Source organism: Dermacentor andersoni, chromosome 6 (assembly GCF_023375885.2).
Source record: "Dermacentor andersoni chromosome 6, qqDerAnde1_hic_scaffold, whole genome shotgun sequence".
In the NCBI taxonomy this organism is placed as follows: domain Eukaryota; kingdom Metazoa; phylum Arthropoda; class Arachnida; order Ixodida; family Ixodidae; genus Dermacentor; species Dermacentor andersoni.
Window position 1 is genome coordinate 14,159,629 of NC_092819.1, and position 26,224 is coordinate 14,185,852.

At 44.9% G+C, this 26,224-nt stretch overlaps 1 protein-coding gene across 2 annotated transcripts in view; it reads right to left on the reverse strand.

Annotated features, from left to right (window-relative positions):
* The window catches only part of LOC126521241 (cell adhesion molecule Dscam1-like), a 119,779-nt gene that overhangs the window by 17,451 nt on the left and 76,104 nt on the right, over positions 1-26,224 (reverse strand). The window contains exons 2-11 of one of the 2 annotated variants that reach the window (XM_050169888.3): positions 10,465-10,519; positions 8,312-8,876; positions 5,723-6,007; positions 5,177-5,296; positions 4,021-4,188; positions 3,324-3,471; positions 3,019-3,167; positions 2,242-2,364; positions 1,849-2,013; positions 1,111-1,181 (exon numbers count right to left, since the gene is read on the reverse strand). In XM_050169888.3, coding sequence (XP_050025845.1) covers positions 1,111-1,181; positions 1,849-2,013; positions 2,242-2,364; positions 3,019-3,167; positions 3,324-3,471; positions 4,021-4,188; positions 5,177-5,296; positions 5,723-6,007; positions 8,312-8,423 — 1,341 coding nt within the window. In that variant the 5' untranslated portion in view covers positions 8,424-8,876; positions 10,465-10,519. Of the gene's footprint in view, positions 1-1,110; positions 1,182-1,848; positions 2,014-2,241; positions 2,365-3,018; positions 3,168-3,323; positions 3,472-4,020; positions 4,189-5,176; positions 5,297-5,722; positions 6,008-8,311; positions 8,877-10,464; positions 10,520-26,224 lie in introns of those variants that run through there. The other variant, XM_050170236.3, reaches the window with a different exon arrangement.

Sequence of the window (26,224 nt, forward strand, 5' to 3'; positions counted from 1 at the left end):
GAGCTTCATAGGATGTAGTTTCATTTAGTTTGTAACGCTGTTTGCTGGGTAGGGTGGTTCATGCTCAAACAGGACAAAAGTTCATGCCTAAGTGACCCCTCACGCCTCCTCACAGATAAAAAATTCGCCTTTTTAGATTGCTGGCGTGCGTCTCTAATGTTAGTCTGGTTTCATGGTTCCCGTTTTTAGGGCGCAGCTCTTAGGCACCCGTTTCTGTGGCGAGCGTGGGCGTTGTCCATCGTAACCGAGCAAACGAGCACAGTGAAGGATCGAAGCGAACGCGGAGCGCAGCGGCAAATGAAAGACGGCGATAGTCAAGAGAGTGCGAGGAGGAAAGCGGGGAGGAGGATATGGCGAAAGCTTGAGAAGAAGAAAGTAGTGCCGCTCAATAAGGGCTTTGCGGCGACGATAGCTACGAGATGGTGCCAGAGTAGCGCGAGTGGTTTGTACGGAAACAAAGCGCTGCATCGCTTTGTTCTTGCCTTGTGCTTTGTTTCTGGGTCAGATGGTGAGATGCGCTGCTGTTTCGACGTCAGAGGCTACCATTTCAATAAATTTCAGTTGTAAATCCAGCGCTTGTGCTCTCCAGTTCTTTTTCTTTGTGTTTATGTTTATTCGCTTGTCCCTTCCGCACACCAGTTAGTTAGCTTTAATTAGTTAAATGCGTTACCAGAGTATTCGAGAGAACTTAAAGAGTGCAGTAGCGCAGCACAATTTGTTCGCACAACTTTAGCATGAGCTTAATCGAACCGTCGCGCAATCTGCGAGAGCTCACCGCATGAGATCGTATACTGCACGTATGGAAAAACGTTACAGTAATCTTGCGCTAGCGGGTGCACTTTCATACTTAGTGTTACTATTACTTTCTTCTTTATAATGACTATGGTTGGCGCCGGTGTTCCACGTCTGTAAGGCGTTAAGGAAATCATTGACGTGTTTATTGTCGATGAATGCGCCGAATGGAAACTGATAACATTTCGCGCTTTATGTATATATGCAGAACGCACATAGTGCCCTAAAAAAATGTTGGTGTTATCGTGGCAGGAGGGTGGCAGGAATAGCAGATCTGCTTGTCTATCGTTCGTAAAGCAAAGAGGCTGTAAAGCTCACCTTCCACTCAATTTTGACGTGCGTGCTTCCTAATCCGACGACCCGGATATCCAAGGGAGGTGCTGTGGGAGCTGTGTCAGCAGAAAGAAGGGCGCAAGGCTTCCTTAAGCTCGGTCAAAAAGAATTATATACATAGGATGACTTGATGGGTATTCAAAGGGCACATGGTAAATGCGGCAGATCTTTTGTCACTAGGGCTTTGTAACAAAAGTACACGTTATTTATCACGAAAGGGGTCTGCTGTAAGGATCCAAATAGAATGTTCGATATTCATTGAACGTGAGCTAAATCTGTGAGAAGTGGGGGAGAATCAGTTATCCAGGTACTAACAGTGTTATTCAGTTTCTTAGCCATGCACTTCAAACACTACCGTTCCCTGAGCTGATGTGTAGCCTGTGCAGCTACCATAGCACGTTCCATTACAAAAGTCAAATTTCAAACGTTAGGCTAATAGTCTAGTTTATACAATTTCAGTTTTACAGTTATACATCTAGAACTTAGTGTGATGCACTTGTGTTATCTACTGCGTTCAGCAACGTTAGAACGCACTCACTTTATTTTGCTCGTCTTGTACCCGAACTTGTTATAATGTATTAACGTGTCTCCATAGAACTTGCAATATTGGTAAAGAAGTGAGCAAGTAAACAATTTAATAAATAGGGGGGGGGGGGGTCACAAAAATAGGTACGCCGGCGTGCAATCGAGACATAATTACCGCGTGACCACTTTCCTCCTCACCTTCTTCACTCGTGGTAAAATGAAGCGACGTAGACGGCGCACTCATTCCGACCCTGTTTTCCGACAGCAGGTAGCCACCGTAGGACGTGCCGGGAAGGAGGTCGCTGAGGTAGACGGAGGTCTCCGATCCCGACACCGTGATCAGCGTCAGCTTCCTGCTTTGGGCTGCACGTTGCCGTGTAAAAGCTTGCTGACGAGCTTTAGAGTAATAATAAAACTTTATTTGCTGCGCCGCTAGTTAACCCCAACGTGTTTACTTGCAGTGAAGCTGCCGCGTCTTCTTTTTATGTGCAGCGTAGTGTGCTAATGAAATGAATCAACTCATTGCCGAGTGATCTAAATATGAAAAATTGTGCAGGTCATTTCTAATTGCTCGTAGTATGTGCAACTTACAATTCTCTTTCCAGAAGCGTACGTGAAACGTGGAGACCTCCGAGTAGGGCGCTTGCCATGTCAGTCGGACAGTGCGGCTTCTGATGTCCGAGATTTTGATGCTAACAGGAGGCGATGGTGGCTCTAGAGAAAACAAGTTACATATACATATTACTACGAAAATGCTTTGCAAGTGAGAATACTGAAGAAGCACACGAACATAAGTGGTTGTGTGACGAAACTCGCCTTTTTACGTTTACATTCGTTAGCCGGCAAAGAGCGGGTCACCATGCCAAAGGCTGACGATATCGCGAGAGAAAGCGACAGCACTTCTGCAAGACGTGGCATTGGAATGGCGATGGTCGCTGAACTGACCCCACTCTAGTGGCCGCCTTCACGTATATTTTGAGCGGTGCTGTCACGTGACCATATGCCACTAAGCATGAGGTGCCACTTAGCCTGCCAATTTTATTTCTAAAAGCTGCGCCATACCTAAAAGGAGAATTGAGGTGGGGCCTTGCACCAAACGACGGACGTAGAGCAAGTGAGGATGGAGGTTGAGTATCTGGCCAAGCAAACGGGAGTTAGTAGCGAGCATACAAGGCCTGATCAGACACCGCAGTTGCCGAGAATCCTTGAATTTTTACTGCATCTACTCATGGCCGGTAGCAATTACGCTATATCGAAAGCTGCATCTGCCACTGCGCTCAGTGGAACAAAGTAATATTGCTGCGTTATTTTTATTCCTTCACAATTTGTTGACAAGAAATAAGTCCTGTGGTTAGCAGCACTGCATACCTAGCACGTAGAGCTTCGTGAGAGAAGTCACGTTGCCGAACTTGTTGGAAACCCTGCAGACGTAAGCACCCGTGTCGGATGTCGAACTGTTCTGAATTAAGAGCTCAGAAATTACGCCACCTGGGAGGCTTCGCTCAATTATGTCGAACCTGCAGAGATAACATGATCGATCAAACACTGCTCTTAAACGTCAGTAAACGTCAGAAAGCAGACGTTTACTCCAACGTAGCAAATGTCACGTCGCACGTTGTGCACACTGCAGCGGTGTGACATAAGAACGCGGCGAATGGTATACGTGATGTTACCCTTCCCGCAGCGTCGCCTGGTATGGCCTCTGGTCCTTGAACCAGTGGACTGCCAGTGGACGGTCACCAGTTGCTTCGCATTTCAACCGAACACTGTGGCTCCTTCGAACAGTTGTCTCCTCTACCCGTTCCAAAATTCTCGGAGGCGCTGGAAAAAACAAATATAAGAAGCAGTGTATACATAAATAACCGGCTGGTACTTTAATTATTACAGTTATGTCAGTTTAATTGGGGGCAGACTGTAGTAGCCGTTTAGGAGAAAATAAAGCAAGAACGCAACATGAAGAAAAACGTATTTGACACAAATTTATGTGACTGAAATCGATGACGTTCTTAGATAACAAATTCCGACCAGCCTGTATCGAGAGCTTTCAAGTGGAAACTGCATAATCACTAATGACATCGCTATAAAGCAGAATGTATCAGAATGTACAGAAAGCTGAAAGAAAGTTGAGATATCAGATTGCAAAAACTAGAGATAAGCTATGGTTTCAGTTAACTGTTTCACTTAAGTAATAGGAGTAAGGCACGAAAGGTTACAGAAGGCGCCAGTCTGCTTCCGCATGTATATCCGCCTTGCGCTACACGTGCACTTTCCCATGGGAAAGTGCTTCCGTTAGACTCAAGCACTTCCTTCTGACTTATGTCCGCGCTACTTTGGCTAATCAAACCACATTAAAGCATCTACCGCACTTACTGCTAATGGCGACCCTAATGATTTTGGAAATTCCGTTCCCGAGCCCGTTGCTGACATCACACCTGTAGTGGCCGCCATCTTCAGCTTTCACCGAACGGATCTGCAGACTCCCGTTTGGAGCCATGTTGAATCTGTCGCCCATGCGAACAAGCTCGAAGTCTCTGTCCTCTGCGAGAGAAAAGGCACATTCCAGATTGACGAAATGGCCCGTCTTAAAACTCTCGGTGAAAAGAGCGACATTTGTGTCATAGAGTTCATATTCTGACTCTATAGGAAAGACTGGGCGAAAAAGTGGCAACCGCAATGGTGCCGCCATGTTGCCACTTCTCATTTTTGTAACCCTAAACATATTCGAAATACAAGGCAAGAACAAGCATATACAGGTCGTGTATACGTGTGGAGATTTTGTAAAGTTCATTCCGTATATTTTTTATAAAGATTCGATGGCTATTTCATAATTTTGATCTATAATTTACGGTGCGTGGAATGATGTATTTGCAGAAACTTGAACTAGGTGGAGCCACCACACTGAGGGAGGCTCGGGATAGCGGTGATTGCGCGCCTCGTGTGAATCGCATCTCGTCGTGTGCGCCAGCGCGCCTGCTCAAAGTAGCAACATGGTGGTGCCCTTGCGATTGCCGATTTCAATGCATGGGCGATATGGCGAACTTTTCCTCCATAGTTGGTTATATTAACTCTATGATTTGTGTTTTATAGAAGGCTGACTGGGATCCCTTTTTTCTTTCTTTCTTTTTCATTCAACGTTGTTTAGTCGCAGGAGTTTATTTTTAATGATTTGGAAAGTCAGCCCTTTGGTGCGCTTTCTTTCCTGGGATCCGGTCATTTAATAAGGAACACTGTGATGTGAACGTAATGTGGTGCGGAAGGGGTGATCTTGCAATTGCGAATCTCAAAAAGAAAGATGAAAGAAATAATATATTTTCAGCATTGAGCTTACAGTGAACGCCTTTCTCGTCGGGTACGTCTCTTTGTCCTCCTACTTTCGAGGCATCTTATTCATGTCACCGTTATGTGAATTACGCCTGGAACACTAGGGACCTGTTAAATTTGCTGCTGTGATGTAAACAGCCGAAGTTTGCATGTATATAAACGCGCACACTGTGGTAGTGCTGATGTAAGAGTAAATATCTTTTACCTCTCTCCTTGCTCCACTCGATTCTTGGAACAGGATAACCGAAGGCATTGCAGTGAATGACGATATTAGAGCCAGTTGAAGCCGACGCATCTTCTGGCTCTTTGGTCCAAATGGGCTTCACTGAAAGAGACGAACCGACAAGTCCGAAGAAACGTGACGATCTTATTATGAACGTGGTTCCCCTGCCCTCCACATATTCAGATCAAATTGCCGGGCAGAAAGTTAAGAAAAACATGAGTAAATTATTTTGCTTTTTTTAAATAGAGAAGTTGCAGTTAGCCTCCTCACGGCCGTACCCTTCTTACGACCGCAGTGCTATTGGGCAGGTGTGTACACAGCAGTAATGCGAATTAGCCTACCTGATAATTCTCATTTATTGTTAGCAAAACCTTTGTCGTCTCGTGCTTAGCATTTATTTGTTTTCGGATACTGTTTTTTTGAGACTGCAACCTGACGCCTCCCTATGTTCTCGTATTGTTCTCGAACCGGTCTTGCAGACCGTTGTATAAGAGACGTGTTTCTTTTGCTGTCCTGTCGGGCACTCACCATCCACGTAGAGCTTGACAGTGTAGCTGTCAGACCCGGCCGGGTTGCGCACGGAGCAGGTGTAGTTGCCGATGTGATCCCGTGAGATTTCGCGCACCACGAGAATGGATTTCCCCTGGAGGCTGACCACGTCCCCGAGTTTGTCCTCGGCGCGTATTTCACGGCCGTTGTGGTACCAGGCAAAGTGTACCGGTGCCGAACCTCTTTTGAGAGAGCACATTAGGTCCACACCGTCACCAAGCTTCAGGTTGGAGTCCACGTACATCTTGTGCATTTCGGGAGCCTCTGCAACGATACGGCAGGGAAGCGCCAGCAGACGTTGAAGTTATGGAGTGAGGTAGTTAAAGAAAAAACCTTTACAACAGCAAAAGTGGAAATTTAGGCATATCGCAGCGAGCCTTCAACCAGTGCTACTTAGTCTCTTTGGCATCGGAAGCATCTTTGTTCGCTTGTAAGTGAATTGAAAGGCGCCGAAGGAGGGATTCTGAGCATAAAAACATGAGCAGAAATACAGGTGCTGAGATAATAGGCCTGTAAAGATAGATAATGTCTTCTATGCATTGTATTTGCTTATGCCAGAATTGCGCTACATGCTTGACACAACTTACAGACCACGGCCATGGAAATACGCGGATAGCAGTTCGAAGAGTGCTAGTACAACTCATTGTTTTCATATGAAAAAGGAAGGCAGAAAGAAGGAAAGTGACGATGCATGATGACGATGGGCTAGTACAAGATCACAACGCAGCGAATGTCGGCCCTGACACGTATGAACATTAGCTGAACTTGCTCTTACATATTCTGTGATGTTGAGTGACTATTGAGAATTAAGGGATGACTTTTAAGCGCAATATTATTTTTATTTTTCACAGAGCCTCGACAGAAAGGGCGGGTGCATTTCTCTTTTGGAAAGGAACTGGCTGTGCGCCAATTTTTGAACGCATGTTCGAAGGCTCTGCTGTAGTCAGGGGGCTTTACGAAGCAAATCCTTTGCAGTTTTGGTTCAGACAAGCTTTTGCGAGCGAGAGATATTGTTTTGCATAAATGTACCTCAGCAAGATGCAAAGCATGTACGTGTTTCAGGAAATCACTCGACTTCCAATTTTTTTCTTCATTCTTGATGTACGGTAGGGAGACAACCTGTTCAGTTCTTGTTTAAAATATCAAATTTGGCGCCTCTGATTATTGATAGCTAATAAAAAGAAGGTCAGCCGGCAAGCACACACGGAAGAGAAATAGTATAGTATGCGTGGAATTAGGGCGGTGCCACTGCCGAAAGGACTGAGCACTGCTACCGAAGCTCACGAAGCAGTGTATTAAAGGCGATTAGACGATTTCTTTGGATTTTGAGAGCCTAAACTTCTAGGTCATTTGAATGACATTGATAAGAAAGAATTGGAAAGCCCGCCGCTGTAATTCCTGTGGCGGAACTCCGAATCTGTTGTGGGGGAGGTGGGAGGGGGAGCCAGGGGGTCTATGTAATGGTGTCCACCTGAATCAATGCATTACATATTTGTGTAATATTTGTGGCATTTATGCATCCATCGCTCTAAGCGTCCGAGGTCTGCTCCTAAAATTTATATGTTAACGTAATGCAAATTTCAGCGTCCACTCAATAAAGATCAGTATCTCCCACTTGTAATGTCAATGCGATAAAATCTAGCATAACGCAAGACGATGAGCCATCGGCACAATTATGTAGCGTCATCTGTGGTATTGTAGAAAAAGCTGAAGAGTCGCCACTGAACGATGAGTAAGCTTGCACACTTTTTAAATTGTATTTTTTGCAGCATTGTTCTTCGTTTGAGGTTCGCGGCTTAGGTTTTTCAAGTATTATCAGAAATTATTTATGGGTTTGTCGCTGTTAGAGAAATTTGCCGTGGGTGAACACACAAAATGAAAGCGAGGGGAGAATAATTTCACATAGACGTTTCGGCTGCAGAGACCACGGATCGATAAAAATGGCGCCCCGTTTTAGTTTGTCGAGCAGCGACTCTTGGTTCACACTGCGCTTGGCCGTTTGGTGTCTATCGGTAGATTTGCCGGTAGCGCATTGCCCTCAGGTTTTGGTAATAGTGTACTACGCATACAACATAGTAATTTCAGAATTTAAGGGCATAATAATATTCGCCTCAAATACCTGCATGAAAACAACCCTGCATTTAATCGCTTATTACATTATTTCTGGTAGAAAACCGCTTTCAGTTAGTGCATGGATGTGAAAAAGAGTAAGATAAGGTCATCTTCGCTGAAAGTTTTACATACGTTTTCATTTTCGGCTGTGATATTACAAGGTTGTATTAAGTTGCGATGTGTCTGATATCGACGACTTCTGGAAAACGTAGGACTAAAAGTAGAAGGCAAGTGTCGTGTTTTCTTTAACTAGGTCTTAATAAACGAAGCATATTGCGAGACCTAGTGTGCCACCCATGTTTCTTCTTTTGACAAAATTCTTGGGCCAGCAGGCCTTTAAGAAGCAAGTTACGGTGAAATGAATGCTATTGAAGCTGAATCACACAGATGTGGTATTGCAGCATCACTGGCTAAATAATATTGTTTGATGACGTCAGCGTCGGTGAAATGACTCACCCAAAGCATGGCAGATGTCACCCAGGCCACCAGCGAGAAGCAGCACGGTGCTCACCAGCACTACCGATCGTCTTGTCACCGGCCGCGCGGGTTCAAACACCACCACACCCATGACATACACAACCGCGGCTGTGGCGTCGTCGACACGCGAGCAGCACAACCCCGCGAAACCATCCAGCGAGGACGCGCGCGATGCTGTGAAGCGGGAGCGGAGGATGCGTCTACTTCCTCCTTTCCTTCCCGGCTTCCTTCTCTTCCCTACTTTTCGCGGGAACGACGCCTTCAAGACTGATGCTGCTGCTGCCGCTCCCGTCTGTAGGCTTGTTTTGGCGGAGCCCCCTCACAATCAACGGCGTGCCCTGTGGGGAAGCGTGACTCACAGGCGGTGGGATGAAAAAGCTTCGCGAGAGGGAGGAGGAAGAGCGGGCTGCGTTGGCTGCTCGCGGAAGCATTCCGGGTTCGGTGGACTTCGATCCACCTCGATGGGTGGTGGGGGGCCTCCGGCTTGGCTTGGCTCGGCTCGGCTCAGCTCTGTACTGGCTTAACACAGCCATGGTGATTGGACCTGCGGGGCCGGGAAGCGGGAAGAGCGAATGCGGTTACGCTCAGCTCTGAAGGAAACGTATCCTTATCCCATTTTTTGCGAAAAGCACGTTTGCGTATAATGAAAAAAAAAAAAAATTCATTCCGGAGTACTTTGTGCGAGAACGCGTAGAGGTGTCGAGGCTTCTCCGCTAAACAAACGTGCAATTACGCAGGCAAGCGAGGTTGTTTCTGCGGCTAGTTCGCATGGCAATAGCGTCATTTTTACTGTTCAGTAGATTTAAAGAATTGTTCGCAGAGCAATGGACGGATGCGTAGTTTTGAATATTCATGGTAACAAACTCAGCGCTCAAACAATGGACGGAGAAAAAAGCGCTTAACACGAGTGCTTTCCCGCAATTACAATATTTATTCGGGAACACCTATAATATATACATATACAGAAGCAAAATGGGAACAAAGAAGCATAGAAAACAACAAAAATAAACCATAACGCAGCGAAAAGGCAAAATCACACCTGACACACTTTCAACCAGAACACGCTGTACATAGCGATTTATCAATGTAGACATATACAGGGTGCCCCACCTATCATGCACCAAGATTTCAAAATATGCAAATGCCATGTAGCTGGACAGAACCAAGGTAATGTTGTTTGCCGTCGCTTGGTACTCAGATTATATTTTGCATTCCACCTAATTACATAATTAGTCTGAATTAATCAACTTCTCAAATATTATAATTACACATGAAAAGTGTCAATGAGAAAATTGCAGAGCAACATGAAAAACTCCCGATACAGCTTTCTGTTGCTCAATACGAGCTACATAAACGCGTTTGTCTGAGCGTGAAAGAAGCCCGTGAATACACGCAAAATAGCTGCTCGACTGGGCGCTTGAGGCACTTTGGCAAGTGTGGTAAGTTTAGTGATTTGTCGTTGACGCATGCGCCTTTGTGTTCCTTAACGAAAAGTTAATGAAAAGTTTTTAATACCACTGAAAATATAGCCTTACGAGAAAAAGCATACTATTGAAGAAAAAGAATGTTGATATGCATGGAAAAAAATATGTGTAACGATAACGAGAACAAAAATACTCGATAAACAATATCGGCTAAATGATTTCTTTATCACACCCCGTATCTCTGCTGAACTTTATCTATTAGTGCAAAGTTACTGTGTGACTGATTGTCGTCACTCCGGCTCAAAGGGGTTGCAATTACGAATCATCATCATCATTATCATTAGAGCAGCAGGCGTTGAAGGATGCTCCCCTCCTGGAACCACTTCTGGAGGCTTCACAGCAAGTCCACATATTGTAGCTAGCACATGTCGACGCGAAAGAAAAGAGAGTGACGCACTTCCGTAACGTAACTTTGTCACTCTTGCCTAGTTCTTTACTCGGTCGTTATCGAGAAAAGTGCCCCACGTTAAAGTTTTCAAAGATGGATTGTCGTATAACATGAAGCCTGCCCATATTGAAATCTGTCAATAGGTTGCAGCTGTGTAAAAGCGCGGCAGTGTTGATACTTAGCTGGCCTGTAATACCAATGTTTACATTCTTGCTCTTCATGAAAGCAAACGTTATAATGAAAATTTCGCACACGCTCACCCAGATTCGGTCCTTTCAGGTGTTCCTTTTTGTTCCCTCACCAGTAGATCGGGCACTGCAGACACGGGAACAGCGAACATCGAAATCAGAGATCAAACACCTCTAAAAAAGCGCTGCAGGACGACAAGTGTCGCACGAACTTGCACAAAATGCATCAAACCTTCTGCCGTTGCTACACATACTTTCCTTTGAAACTTTGAGGCGCCCTGAACGACGTTATCACACCTGAACAGGCCTGGAACGGTCATTATACACAATCTTTACATAATGTATGCATGGTGTATACATAATCATCCAAGTAAATGTTCGTAATGTCTACGACAACCTGCACATCGTATGTACTTAAGGTCCTTCCCTCACGGTTCTATATTTTTGAAATTCTGGATGTAAAAAAACGGTTTCTAATCCACGCTGCGAAGGTGGTTAGACAGCGCAGCTGTAAACAACCAGAACGATTACTCATTGCGACGTAGGTTGAGATTACTCACGTGGTGACATTCACATGCACTTTACCGAATTATTAGCCTAAGAGGTTTCGACGACCTGCGACTTGGTTTACGCCGCTACTTCGTGCGCTATATATAAAGAGTGACCCAGAGAGAAGAGCAATTCGCCGCGCCTTGTATGCACGCTGCTCTTCAGAAGTCCTCATTACACGTCGCCTTCCCATAGCGCTGTCACCACACAACTCAATTGCTAAGCGGATTCTTCTTTTACGTACGAAAGTGTAGTTACGTCACTCCCTGCTTCGTATGCTACAGTCAAGCTGCCGTCGCCGCGGCAGCTTGCGCAACAGTAATATTTACAGTGAAGCGTATGCAGGGAGTGCTACGTGCTTCGCACTGCATGTAGGCGCAGGAGCGCCTTATCATCAATTATGTGGTTCGATGCTTGTTTTAAGCTTGTTCTTTCTTGAAACGTATGCTGTTCTGTATGTTATGTGCGTGATTCCAAATAATGTATGCATTGTTCACTTCACTTTTCTGAGTGCTTGTAGCCTGTACATTACGGGGGTATAAGCCATCGATGATGATAGTTTTCTGTCGACGTTACGCCACGAAGAAATCCCGGGATCCTAGCCATAGACAGCTTCGCTGTAAAATCTGGTGATATTTTTGAAGAGGAAAACCGTGGACACATCTGGGTTTTTGTTTCTCACAGAAAAATCGGAGACAAATCGGGGGTTTCTTTGTCTGGCCACCCAATGTTTGGGATTTTCCCGAAACGTTTACAAACGATGAATACAAGTGATTCTCTCTTTTTAGACACAAACATCATGCTTAAACAAGCGAAATCCCCCACAGGAACATGTAATGTCAAATATAGCTGTTTGCAAATCAGGGGACGAACTCACGTCTACAAATCCTCATTGCCAGGCATTATTAATATATTTAAATGAAACCACAGTAACAAAAACAGCAAATAGCCAGGTTTCGAGATCGCTTATATGTTCTCTGCACTTTTTAACCAGCGTAAAAAAAAAGTGCAGAAACTAGTGCACACGGGTATGCTTCTCAGGAGGTGTGCTGCTTTTCATGCTTCGGCGTAGGTGTCCACCTCCTCGTTACCGGCTATCCCGACGTGCGAGGGCAGCCAGTGGATAGACAGTGTGACGCCCACCGACGCCGCTACGCGTGGAGTTCATTATCTTGCAAGTCCCTTGTTGACATACGTTATCATATGCATTGAGAGTATTTCTGTGACCATCATGATCAGCCATTCAGGGATGCCTGGCTGGCGCAAGATGCATTCCAAGATCCGTCGAACTTCTCGTCGTTGCCTATTGTCGTGTTTTACAGGTACTACGCTCTTGTAACAAAATTAGTGTATTAACCCTTTTCTTTCACATAATGTAGCTTGGCAAACATCTTCTCAATGTCAGAGCTACCACTCGCAATGTAGAGAAACCGTAAGCGCAGCGTTATTTTTATTTCTTGCGTATTGCAACCTTTTACGTGTACGTGCCATGTGGGAAGTGGGATACGATGCGCCATTGTCGTATTCAATTAAACGCGGTTACTAAAAAGGCAACACGCTTTCGTTCACTCAACGTTAGCAGGCGCTGAATTTACTGTATCTTACATATGCCACTTACTGCTAGACTGTCAAGCAAGAATGAGGCAGATATACCCTGTATATGTAATATATTCATAATATTATGTACCTTAACCTTTTGCTCACAAAAGGTCGACAGTGCTCATTAGTTCTGTAACACCTGCATTTGTTATTATAATTTAAGAAAGAAAACATTTCAGGGAGAAATTGCGTATTCAAGATTTTCATAAATTTAAAACGGGCATCGTGGGGTTTCACCCCAAAACAAAGGACCCTACATATACTTTATACAGTGGTGCGTGCGTGCGTGTCTTTGTGTATGTGTTCGAACACTTTTTTCAGAAAATCCCTGCGAAAGCTCCTAAAATCACGTCAGTACAGATTAATTATCTGTCTAGGTGGACTTACAAGAAATCCAAAGCTGTGCATTCTCTAAATAAAGTAATTACATCAATTAACTTCTTCGTTATAAACTTTGCGCATTGGGAACTTGAAGGAAATTGTCATAAATCTCTACTTTCATGTTTGTACATTTTAAGATGGCCATGTCGACTGGAATAGCTGGCGTCAAATTATTCGTTCAGTTTATCTGATTACGCACGGGACACCGCGAAACACGACCATCGGCTCTCCCCCTGTGAAGTAACATTGCGGCGTAAAGTGAAGCTGCCGTCGCACTCCCCTCTTCTGACGATGTCATTCCGATTGGTGGTGCGCAACTCCCGTGTGGATGCATGTATGGCTTCAACAGCACGTGCGAGACGGACCAATTCATCGCGCAGTGTAGCCAAGCTATTTTACGCCGCCTTACTACGTCACAGGGGGGACGCACTGTGAGACGCGCTTCGCAGTGGTGCTTGCATAATCAGGTACATCGAACGGATAGTTTGACACCAGGTATTTCCGTTTACATGGCCGTTTTGAGATGTAGAAACATGGAACAATACCTCTATGAGGATTCTCTTCAACTTTCCAATATATTTATACATGTTCTGTGAGATCTGTAACTTAGATGTTAATTAATGTAATTACAGTAATTTCAGAATGAATTGCTTTGGTTTTTCTTGCAAATTATGTCCGCCTGAGCAGGCAATTAATCTGTAGTGAAGTGATTCGTGTAACCTTATTGGGCTTCATTTTTTAAAGTGCTCGAAGCAAAAAAACAAGAACACAAAAGCACTGTACATGTCGTAAATAAGGCGAACGATAGGCTCATTTCATGGTGGTATATATGAACATTATAATACAATCAAACCGTGCGATTTAACGTATAGAAATTGAGCAGTGGGTTACGAAGGACGCCATAGGGAAGGGTTCCGCATAAATTTTGTCGACCTGGGGTTCTTTAACGCACACCTGAGTGCACGAGCGCTTTCACATTTCGCCCCCATTGAAACGCGGCCGTCGAGGATGGTGGTCGAACCCGTGACCTCAGTCTCAGCAGCACCAGCACGCCATAGCCACGGCACCACCGCGGCGGCGTATGTGCATCCAAGCAAGACCAATGTACTTGTTATACGCAACTTTAACTAATGTTCGTGTCAAGTAGCTGCGTCTTTAACGAATGCATGTCTGAAGCGGCATTACCGGTAGAAAATATCGAATCGCTTAATACATAAAGCTGAGCTTGTTGGAACTACATCTGATATATTTGCGAGAAATGATCTGAGAGTTTCTTTTTCCTTTGAAGTGGCGACAATGCGTGAGACATCAAATAGGGCGTTCAGATTAACTTATGTTCCAGCTAAAATACAAATTTCCAAAGAATTATTTCTTTTTTCTTGAAACGGATAATTAGTTGTGCAACATACCAGGATGGGCGCGATAATGGTAATCACTTGCATAGTATTCAGTAATTACGTTTTTATATCATTTCATGCACAGGGGACAGATTCTTGCGAAAGGAAAGGCGGCCATAGTATGCAAGGCATCGCCGTCCATTGTGAACTGCCAGGCCAGCCACAAGTATGAGATATTCGTTCCGCAAATTCCACCTAAAGACTCCAGCGATTTACAGAACGTCCGACTGAAGTTCATGGTTTAGAATTTATAACTGAACCTCAGTTCTAAATATGAACCAACTAGCCCTCATCAAGATCTTACTAATGAAGTTCATGGAGGGTTGCACCTAGAACGCGCTTTTACTTTGTGTCAAGGCTTGAAGACGTGTCAATATAAAAGACGCGTACACTATAGCGAAAGCTGCATTTATTCCAAACTTTCTAGCAAGCGGACATTCATTAATTTGTCGCTTGCAATATTCTACAATAGTGGTGTGCCTCTAGGATAGCAAATAAATGAAATCTTCAGTGAATGCTACTTATTTATTCGTTAAATTAGTGTTCCTTATGCAATTCCGTCGTGCACCGTCGTTAATTACTTGCAGAAAACGTTTTGCTTATTTTCGTCGCATGTATATATATCTTTGAATTATTTAAAATCTTCTCTGTACATCACAGTATGTTTATGTCAACTTATCTGTTGCTCACTCGAATGTTCAGTATACAACCTAAAACTCTCCCATATTTTCGGTCCTATTCCAATAAAAATGACGCGGACTCTGTGTGGATTACATATAAATTTCTCGAGAATAGTGCGAGAAACAAAAATTATTGCATTGCTTAAGGAAACCTTTCAGTAGGGTTGTTGAAGATATAATATACAGCGTTCCTCCTCAATACGGGCGTATAAATGCTGTCCCCGCTGAAATGGGAGCGGAGAGCCGAAGTGGGTTGGTATGAAACCGGATAGAGTTGCGAGGGGAAAAACACAGGAAAAAAGAAGGGAAAGAGCTTGGGAGCGCGCCTGCTGGGAAGGTGCTGTCACCTCGTGGCGAGACCATGAATTATGGTGTTGCATGGGCGTGGCCGCGGCGTGGTGCCGCTGAGATAAAGAAGCGATAGGCTGGTGAATCGGAGCGGAAGCAATGCAGTGGTGAAAGAAAAGCAGAGAATGGTGCCGGCTGAACTGCTGGCGGGCTATCGAACCGCCGCGGTGTTCCACGGACTGTTTACTGTTCGCAACTTTGCTGCTGTTATTAACTCAGTGTGAGTGAATATAATACACGAGCGCAAAAGCCATCACAGTTTTTCCCGCGCTAGTAAATCTGCCGTTTTAGTCGGTGCGAAAGGCAAAAGAGCTTGAGCAAGTACTCGCTTTTGTTAAGTTCCTCTCAGTGCGTACGTTACGTTCTTGTGGCATTGTTTTCGCACTCTTTTTCAGCTTATTCTTGAGGGTTTTGTTCTGCGAGGGCTCCTGGAACGTCCCTCTGGCTCGTGCTCATCGTTTCCTGTTGAAACCAATGTCATTGCTTGCCCAACAAGAAATCAACCGTCGTCATTTTGCGCATGAGATTAATGCGGTTTTCCTTGTGCGTTTCGATGCTTGCATTTAGCGAAAAAAAATGTTCATATTATGGCGTGCATTCTAGATTCGGTATTTATATGCACGCAAAAGTGCACGAAGACATGCTCGAACTTTCCTTTTATTTCTTTCTTTCTTTCTTTTTTTTTGCGGCAGCAGCTTGTATTAAGGACATTTGGCTTAGCGTTAATTAGGGAGTCTTCCAGATGATCATGAAAAAAGTAAAGAAATTGAATGATCACCAGTTCTGACACATCATGCTGTTGAGTGCTCTGACATGCATTTTCGTACAGTATACTGGATACTGGATATACAGTGAACACGGGAAATGACATGTTAGGGAACAAAACAAAGAAATAAATAATGAAGATAAATAAAAAGAAAATCAACATGAACTTGCATGGACTAGAAATTAGAATTTCGGTATTTCTGCATGAACTGCCGGCCATACTTGAGTATTTTTGTAACTTTAGCGGCTTTTCTGCTAGAACTAGTGTACTTTTCGCTCGTTTAAGTGGCGTCAATGATGAACGTGTACTGGATGTCACTTCTCTTTATCGATTCTAGAGTGGGTCTTTATAAAGAAGGAATTCTAGCGGATTTTGAATATTTTTAAAATTATACGATATCTCTGTGTTCCATTGCGCAGAAATTATGATGAAATTACTACACATTCAAAGACCTTCCAGCTGGCACATTTACATACATAAAACATGCATTTTTGAAAGGTACTAAATAAGCACTTTCCTTTCGACTTAAACAATTGTGTTATCAGTGCTTTTGCCGTATTTCCCGCGTCACAACCATAGTAATGGTTTAACTACTCTTGAACTTTGTTCTGTTTGAAATTCTCAAAGCGAATCCTTAGCGCACTCGCAAGACCATTTAACGCGTTCCATGGGATTTTGAGTGCGGTTTAATGGGAATCCTTGCCAGAAAAAAGGCGACACTGTACCTGAGAATCAGGACGCGAGGAGTAGTCCTGCAAAATGTTCAGCAAATTTGGACGACTTCACCGAAACAAGCACTATGCGTGTCCGTGAGGGGGTTTCCATAGATACTAGAATTGGCTTGCTTAGAAGGTTTACTAGCTGACAAAAAAAATCATAAATTTGTTAAAGTGACTTCAAACATTCCATCTATTATCGAATTTCTTTTTAATGCAGGGAAAGACCACGTTAGGTGGTTATACCTACGGTTATCTTTTGGTTATACCTACGGTTATCTCTTGCAAAAATCTGAGTAAACAAATGTTTTCCGATGCCGCTGTGCCCTGTTTGTTTGTTTGTACTGCTGCTTTTTGTGCGGTTTTTGGTGAATTTCGTCGTACATCTTGTGACTGGTTTTGTTCGCACTAGGTTTGTGTGTCACCTTCTAATGTTGTGTCATCTTGACTGTTACAGTATGATGTGGCCGTGTGCTTATTTACTGCAAACAACTCGATTTCGCGTTATTAATGTGAACATAATGAGTTTCGACAAACCAGCAAGGCATCAGAGGGATTTGAGAAAGCGGAAGGATAGAAATCCTTCTTGCACCGGCTACAAATTCTCGTAAAAGGATTAACAAAGAAAAGAACGTGTATATAGTTACTCACTTACCAGTTAGACCGCACACATAATGAATACTATAATGAATGAAATAGAAATATTATTTGTAAAGAGTCAATTTTGGTATCGAGATCATGCTTGGGCTGCGTATACGAGCCCCATTTACATGCGGCATCAAACTTCATTAACTGGTCATCCCTTAAAAAAAAAAAGGCAACTCTGGAAATACATGCCGGGTTACAAAAAAAAAAAAAAGTGTCTGAATGTTTTAGGGAAGCGTTCTCTACGAACAACGAGGATGTTTCCAGGCGAAAATATACAAAGGGATTCGTTCGTGGAGATCAACCGTAGCACGGCGGTTTGCACTTCGGCATTGTTTTAAAACGGGATGGACGGCGACACAGATAGAACATTCTTTGTCTGTTTAGCTGTTAATTTTTTTGCGCAACCGCGCATTGTCGCTGCAGACCCTGGTAATTGCGGCCAAAAATTATTACACGCCTTCGCATTACTGGCCGCAAGAAGATACTTGAAAAATCAGGACACGATATTATTACCGTATGTGCAATTAATATATCTGAAGAGCCTACAAAATTTTGATTATTTGCTTTTAATGTTTCTTAAGAGGAACCACAAAGAAGAATGGCGAGGGTGCACGATAACAGCGGTTTTCACTGCCACAAGGCTGAGATGAAGGATGACGTGCAAGGCAGCATGTTCAACATTAAATGTTTATGAATTTATGGTACCATCAATTGGAATCTCTCCTTCTTGTTTTACTTTTTGAATGAGCAGACCTGTGGAAAACAGTCGGGACAACAAAAAGATGAAGACTGATGAAAAATAATAAAATGAGGTTGTTTTTCTGGCAAGACAGATGCGTGATGCTCCGTATGCGGACTAAGCGCCAACGAGCGGAGTCCTCCTACACTTTATTTTTTGGCCCGAGAAGAGCCAAAGAGCGAGCGACTGCGGCACGCGAGTGGGTACGACTGTCACCTTAGAGAAATATGCCCTTAATATACCGCGCCATTGGCAGAACCATTTTCTTTTCTTCTTTCCGCTCGTACGTCGCGACCGGCGATAATTTGAATGTATGGCGAGCAACCATGAACGGTTTCCCGGGGCACTCATTTTCGGTTCGAAGTGCTCGTTTCGCGCGGAGCTACCGACCGTAAAAGCCACGACTTTCGAAAACTTATCAAGAAGCCCGAAGAACGTTGTGGGGGTGACGTCGGTGGCGAGGGCTTTTAAAATGACATTTTCCGTCGCTTCCTCTCTGCGGAAGAGGCGGGTGCGAGCTGGAATCGTCCCATAGCGTCCGCGTGCGGTCTCAGCTGCCGTCGACGTGTGTTCGGGAAGCTCTCTGCTCATTTTCTCTTCGAAACCAGTGAGACGCGACGAAATTGGGAATCGAATTCGCGCCTGGGAGCTCGAACGAACGCGGCGTTCAACTTCCGTGCCTCTATCTCCCGAATCTCTTTTTCGTGTCTGTTTCGTTTTTCACAATTTTGTTTCTTTCATTTGTCTTACGTCAATTTTGTTTCATTTTCGCCTTGATTTTCTTGCCGTGAACAACAGTCACTGTCCGCCAATTTTCCCCGATTCTTCCTGGTTTCACACTTTCTCATATTTGTTTAGATGTGGCTTTGGTGGAGTCGTGATTCGTTCTCTCAGTTAACTCTTCGTCTGTTTGTCTTTCCGTTCTCCTCGTTTTATGCCTTTGTTTGTTTCTGTTTCATTTGCCCGTCAGATGGACGCTTCGGTGACAATGATCTTAGCTTGCACGTATTCCTTTTATTTAAAAACAAGGGCAATGTAAGAGCTGAAGAGGGAGTCGCTGGCAAAGGGCGTCGCCGCATCTAACTCTCGGTCATTAAAAGCGTGTAGCATTGAGAAAAAAAAAGAGAAAAAAAAAACATTGATCGGAATATAAAACTGCTTGGAGGCAGCGCTGCTGGGACGAGGACAAGGTCCCAGTAGCGCTGCCACCACCAGGCTTTCATCGACTTGAGGCGTCGTTCCTGTGCCGGCTGTGGTTGGGAGTGGCCTTTACGAAGGTACAAGCGACATTGATTGGAATGACCGACAGTGCGACGTTTGCGGCAGCGAAGAGAACGTCGAGCACTTATTAGGCCAATGTCGTCGATTTCAGTCAGAGACAAACACTGGACGATCTGCCATTGTCCGTGCAGGTGCTATGCTCGTGCGCCGTCCACATCGCTCGTTGGCCCACGAGGCTGCGAAGGCACTTTTGTGTTTCTTGAAGGCGACTGGCCTGTGGGAACGCCTTTGACTTAGGGATGCTCTCCGCGAACTCAACGCCTCATTTCTTCTTCTCTCTCAGCTTTCTGTTTTCCTTTCCCTTCCCCAGCACACCAGACGCAGTTCTGGTTAACATCCCTGCCTTCTCCCTTACTTTCCTCCTCCTCCCCGCCGAAAAATGAGATATATTAATGAAGTATTGAACGATTTAGCGGCCAGCGCAGCAATGATAGGGTCGGGCTGATGCCTCAAACTTGCTGGCCACGGCAGTCAGCCAATGTACCTGCCAGTCGCAAACGTTTGATACTTGCAAGCATCCGTAGGAATTCAACTGATAATTTGTCGATGTCAGCATTAGCCTCCATAGTTGTGCACATAGTGACATAAAACAGAGAACGACCGTTTTGCACTGGAGGGATGGTGGTTCAAACCACGTTTCAAGAACGCAGGCGACGTGTCACATAGAGGAAATAAGTAATAGAGTAAAGAAAAAAAAAAACGAAAGAAGAAAAAGCAAGATCAGGAATTAAACGACACTCGTGTTGTGGCGTTAGCCACCGACCGCCCAAGCCGTGACTTTGGAAAACTTAACAAGAGAGAGAGAGAGCAAATGATAAATGAAGTTAGGATGGATAGTTGGGCGTGTTGGTTAAGCATGATCTGAAGTGAAGGCGCTAAAATGACGGAGGACGCCCTGTGTGTGTGTGTGTGTTTCTTCTTTGTCCTCCGTCATTTTAGCGCCTTCACTTCAGATCATGATAAATGAAAGGTAGGTGGGTTAACCAGGACTGAGCCCGGTTGGCTACCCTACACTGGGGAAAGGGAAAAGGGGACGGAAAGTTTAAAAGAAGAGAAAGTCCACTGGGGATATCATTCATTCACTGAGTCCGGATCACAGACGCTGACTCAATCCGGTAGCTTTAAAATATCGCAGCAGCGCTTTTGTGGCCTTTTGTAGCTGCGACATGCGAGGCCATGGTCCCAAGATCTTGTTCAAGGTGAACGGTTTTCTATCTAACTGGTTGAGAGCTGTGCAGAGATCTTGTATTTCATTTTCAAAAGATGGGCAGTAGCACAGTAGATGTTCTATAGTTTCATCGACACCGCAGGCATTGCACTCGGCGTTATCAGCCATTCCAATCAAAAAGGTATATGCATTCGTGAATGCGACGCCCAAGCGTAAGCGGCACAGAATTGTTTCCTCATTACGCGGAAGCCCTGGTAACAGCCGCAGTTGCATAGATGGATCGAGGGAATGCAATCGATGTTGAGTGAATTCAGGTGTGTGCGACTTCTCCAATGTCATACGGTGGGCTAGCTTGCCTAAGTGTTGGGCTGCGTCAGTCCGCGATAAAGGTATAGAAACAAGGGTTGCTCCTTCGTGTGCTTTCCTAGCAGCTTCGTCGGCGAAGTCGTTGCCGGAGATACCGCAATGGCCTGTGAACAACTCGTGTCGGAGATACGAGAAATACACCATCACATGATCACGAAAGGGCACGACGTCGTGTTTCAGTGGCTGCCTGGAAAACTTAACAAGAAGCTCGAACAATGCTCGGGAGGTGGGGGCGACGTTGGTGGCGAATGCGAAACTATGGTTGACCCATTCCTAAGCGTAGAGGCTGTAGAGATATCAAACAGAGGAAGATAAAAAAGGTTCAACAGGGGCACTGTGAAAACTACGCGCCTAAGTTAATTGAAACAAAGAGGTATAAGAAAGTATGATACTGAAAAGGCAATCTAAACTGAATTTAAGTCACTTTCAAACATTCTAAAAACTTAAGTGAAAAAAGAAAAAAGAAACTACACTGAGATGGTGGAGCCTGGAGAACAATCTCACCGACGAAAATTACGGTATACTGGAGGGCGAAGGTATAAAAGGCATTGCCGAAGAGCGCCGGAAATTCAAAGACAGGCTTGAGGCACAGATGGACGAGAATGCTCGAGAACAAGAACAAGCGAGGGGCCCGAAAGACATTGCAGAGGTTGCACGAAGGAAATAACCATTTGGATCTCGCCCTGTCCGGCTTCTTCCGCCGTCTCTTTTCTCTCTCGGCAGCACAGCCATGTATATTGCGCAGCGAGATCGTGTGCGCGGTACATGGAACACTACTCGGACGGACATCTCTCAGGAGGAATTTGGCTCCATAAATAAGGTAGCGCGAGACAGGAGAAGACGAACACGGGGGGCTCCCTTTCACTACAAAAGGGCGAGGCCAAGAGCGAGGCAGCGCCAGTTTAGAGATCGGAACAAAAAAGAAGAACGAGCGCGAGGTGGAGGCTCGTTTAACTCTATCAAAACAAAAGACTCTGCGAAACTTGACGCATAAAATATAACAAAGGCAAGAAAACTAAAAGGTAAGTTCGACACAGTTTGAGAAAAAGAAAGCAAAGCCTGCCAAGAGACGACGCCAATTTGTCTTGGCAGCGAGGGCGTTGAAATGCACATGTAGGATTGCTTCTGCAACTTCCACCCGGCTTCTGCACCTCTGTGCCCGTCGCGCGCTTGGTCGACGCCCTTGTTTTTCTTTCGCGGGCCCGCGCGAATTTTATTCGCGAGACGTGATTATGGTCTTGCCTGCCCCCGTCGTGCTCTGAGCGGTCTAGCGGCTTTTCCCTTCTTCACTCTTAAGCGCTTACTTTTGTTCTTCCTTCTCAGGGTTTTCCTTTTTTGTTTCTTCGCTCTTTTCGTTCTCTTGCTCATGTCCCAGGAGCTTTGTCGCCGGTGTCTCCCTGTCGTCTTGGAGACGGACGCGAGAAAAATCGATGCGTGCGCCTTTCCTGCCTCAACTCTGGCTCGCAAAGCCGCAAACGAAGACGGCGTGCCTGCGCACGTGCACCTTGCGCGGGGCTCTCGCCAGCGGCTGCAGCGGTGAAAGCTCCGAGGCTCAACAATTGGACCTCAAGAAGGCGTGGGGGGGGGGACAGGGAAAGAGTCGGGGGATGGTCTGGGCAAGCAGAGGAGTTAGCGGCAGAGGCGCGACGAGGTCGCCGAAAGGCAAAACCACCGAAACTACAAAAGCCGTCCATAAAGCGAAATCTGAGCATCTTTGAAAAGGCGCCTCGCGCGAGACTGAGCAACTTTGAGATGTATATATGGAAACATACGAGCCTGATACATCCTAGTAAAGACACAGAAAAATGTTCGAGAGGAATAAAAATAAAAATGAATAAAAATGAAGACGACACAATTAACAGTATCTCACACCTTCTTTTCATGGCATTTCCTTAGTGCTTCTGACCAAAGGAAGAAAGCGTAAGAGGAGGCGGAATTTCCCGTCTGGGAGCGCTTACCTGTTGAGCGGCGATGGCGCTTTCCCATGGCTGCGTGCATTAGCATGACACAATCCGATTTCCGGGACTCTGGGGGAGAGATGCGAGGGAGGGGGGAATCGCTAAGGGGATTCGGGATGAGGACGGTGCAACGCCCACTATCGCTGCTCGTCCGTTGCCGTCTCCCGATTTATTTTATTCGTTGTTTATCGTTACCGAAGTGCCAGTCGGCTTAGTGTTTTCGCGTCGCACTTTGATTAACACTGGCGGTGGTCGGCGTTTTTTTCGAGGCCTGCGAGCTTCCTAGCATCGCAAAGTAGCATCGGTGCATTTTAAGAGGGCCACTCTATAGGTGTGCAGAGGTAATTTTGTTTCCAACATTGATTTAAAATTTGATCTGTGCGTTTCTGGTAATATATTGTTTTAACTTTTGTAATGTCACATGCGGCACTTAATTTGTGTCATGCATTTCAAAGAGATGTATAAATAATTCAAAATGCAGCAACCTTTGTGGTTTTGAAGATAAACAATATATATATATATATATATATATATATATATATAATATATTTTGCAATCACGTGTAAGTTCTATTGGTCATGCATCACGGTGCATGCGGAAGAACCCAGCAGTCACAGATGACAAGGGGCCGACATAATCGCAGTTATAGCAAGGAACTTGATACCATGTACTCTTCTTTATGTTTACGATAAAAGCAGTAAAGGAAAGCTAAAGAAAGGTGTACCAGAAAGACAAAGAAAAATGATGACGCTGCTGCCAGAATTTTTTCTTTACGTCCTTCACAGCATTATTATTGTTATTATTATTATTATTGCCAAGTATACTTGTAGTACCCTAGAATGCTCGGAACTCGAAAATGCCTTGTCTAAGCGGTTCTAGCACCATGCATTACGATATGCGATTCCCATAGAGGATCTCACCCTGCCGAGTGCATCCGGCGCTCTCCGCGGCCATGTTAGTCAATAAATCGATGACAGCACTAACGAGCGCAGCACGCACACCAGGGCTGCACCTGTTCCTTACACGTATATATGTATTTTTTTATTTTTCCTGGCTCGCAGCACTTTTCTGCATTTTCTTAGCAGGCAAGACGCATTATGTCTCGATATAGCGAACTGTCTCGCGACGCCGCCTGATGTCGAAAGGTAACGCTTTTTTGATAGACGCAGATATCACCTTGCTACCAGCGCCTGCGAGGCCTAAAAATCGCAGTGGGGACTGCAATTTTAGTAAGACGCTTAGAACGCACGCACATACACACACACACTCACAGACGGCCACATTGGAGGAAAAAACGCCCGCGGTAAAACGCTGCTGCTGCAGCAGTGCGGCCACGCTGACTTGCTGTGCGCCACTCTGCACGATCACATTGCAACGTAAAAGTCTTGCTTCCTCCTCTCCTTTACTCCGCGTGTGTAGGTGCGAGATGTAGCGCGCTGTTTTCTTCGCCTGCTGACGCATCGGCGCTACGTTTACGTCCTTCGGCCCCCGTTCTTAACGCGAGTCATGCCAGGTGACGACAACGACGTCCTTGAAACTGTGATCATAATCACGCTGGTGGGCTCCCTTATGTTGTAGCGCCGCCATATTAAAAAAGACAAGGAGAATGAGGTGCTGGGTGTCGCCTCCGCGTCCTCGTATTAAGGTTTTGTCTTGTCGTACATAATCGGATATGGTGCTGTCTCCCGAAACCTTTCTTCACTTTCACTTCCACTTTATTTCTTTAAATCAGGATGTGTCAGTTTAGACTCATAATTGCGAGAGACTACTGCAGAAACTTCCTATAGTGGGAATCATTAGATAATGCGTAAGCATTATTTTCAGTCAATCGTCTTGCACTCACGCAACGAATCATTGATTGAGTGGCCGAGTTGCGCCCACCGCGGCTCACTGTGTCGTCCACTTCTGTTTTTTAATGTATATTAACGGTTTGCCTAATTGCGTTTCTTCTTCTGCGCATTTGTATGCCGACGTCTGTGTACTTTACAGGGAAATCAGTAACGATGACGATAGAAATATCTTCCAGACAGATTTAAATAACATTGCATAGAGAATAGAATAGAATTTATTGATAGGAAAGACAGAGAGGTCGACCTGAGCTAGTGCGCTCTAGTCTGCTACTCTGCACTGGGGAAGAGGGAAGGGGAGTGAAAGTATTGGGATGGATGATGATGATAAGAGAAGTGGTGAGTGCTTATGTACATGAGACAGTTGCCTCGCTAGAGCCGCTCGTCGAGCTTGGTGTCCTGCAGGAACTGCAACAATACTTTTGTTGCACACATTGAAATTGCAGTGTCAGGCCATGGGCCGAGGATAGCTTCCTCCGACAGTAGTTGTCTGCCAACGCTGGCTAGGAAACTGTCTAGCGTCCTTCGCTCCAGCATATATGCTGGGCAGTCGCATAGTACGTGTTGCAGTGTTTCGGGCATCTGGCAGTATGTTGGTGCGATAACTGGCTACTGAATTTAAATCTTAACAAATGCAAACTAATGACTGTTTCTCGGCACTACGATAGCTCCTCAACGTACAAACTAGGTGACATCGAACTCTACCATGTATCATCATTCCGGTACTTGGGGGTTACTATTACCTACAGCATAACATGGAATACCCATATTAATGTGATCAGTAAACAGTGCTAACCGCACATTAGGATACTTAGGACGTAACTTCAATAAAGCCCCGCTTCCCGTCAATATGCTTCTATACAAAACTCTTGTGCGCTCGAAGATAGAATACGCGGCAGCAATCTGGAACCCTCATCACGCAAATTTAATTAGGTCTCTAGAATTAATCCAGAATAACGCGGCGTGCTTCATTCTTTCTAATTACCATCGTACAACAAGTACAACAGCAATGAAACAATCTCTATCGCTGCCATTTCTGTCACTGCTGCGTCGTATTCCCGCCTTTGCCTCTTTCATAAGGTCTTCCATCATTCATCACTACGTACCGAGCTCATCATGCCACCCACTTATCGCTCATCAGGGATTGACCATAAACACAAAGTTAAAGGAATTTTTTGTAACACAAACACATTTTATTTTTCCTTCATACCGCATACTTCAAACGATTGGAACTACCTACCTGACGAAATTGTTTCCATTTCTGATCATTCTCTTTTTTCCCATTCTTTATCTGCGCACCCGCATTGTGATAGCCCTACTTAATCATCTCGTGTATCTCTCCTCCCCACTCCTTTCTTTTTCTTTTTACATGTGTCGCCATGCCTGCAA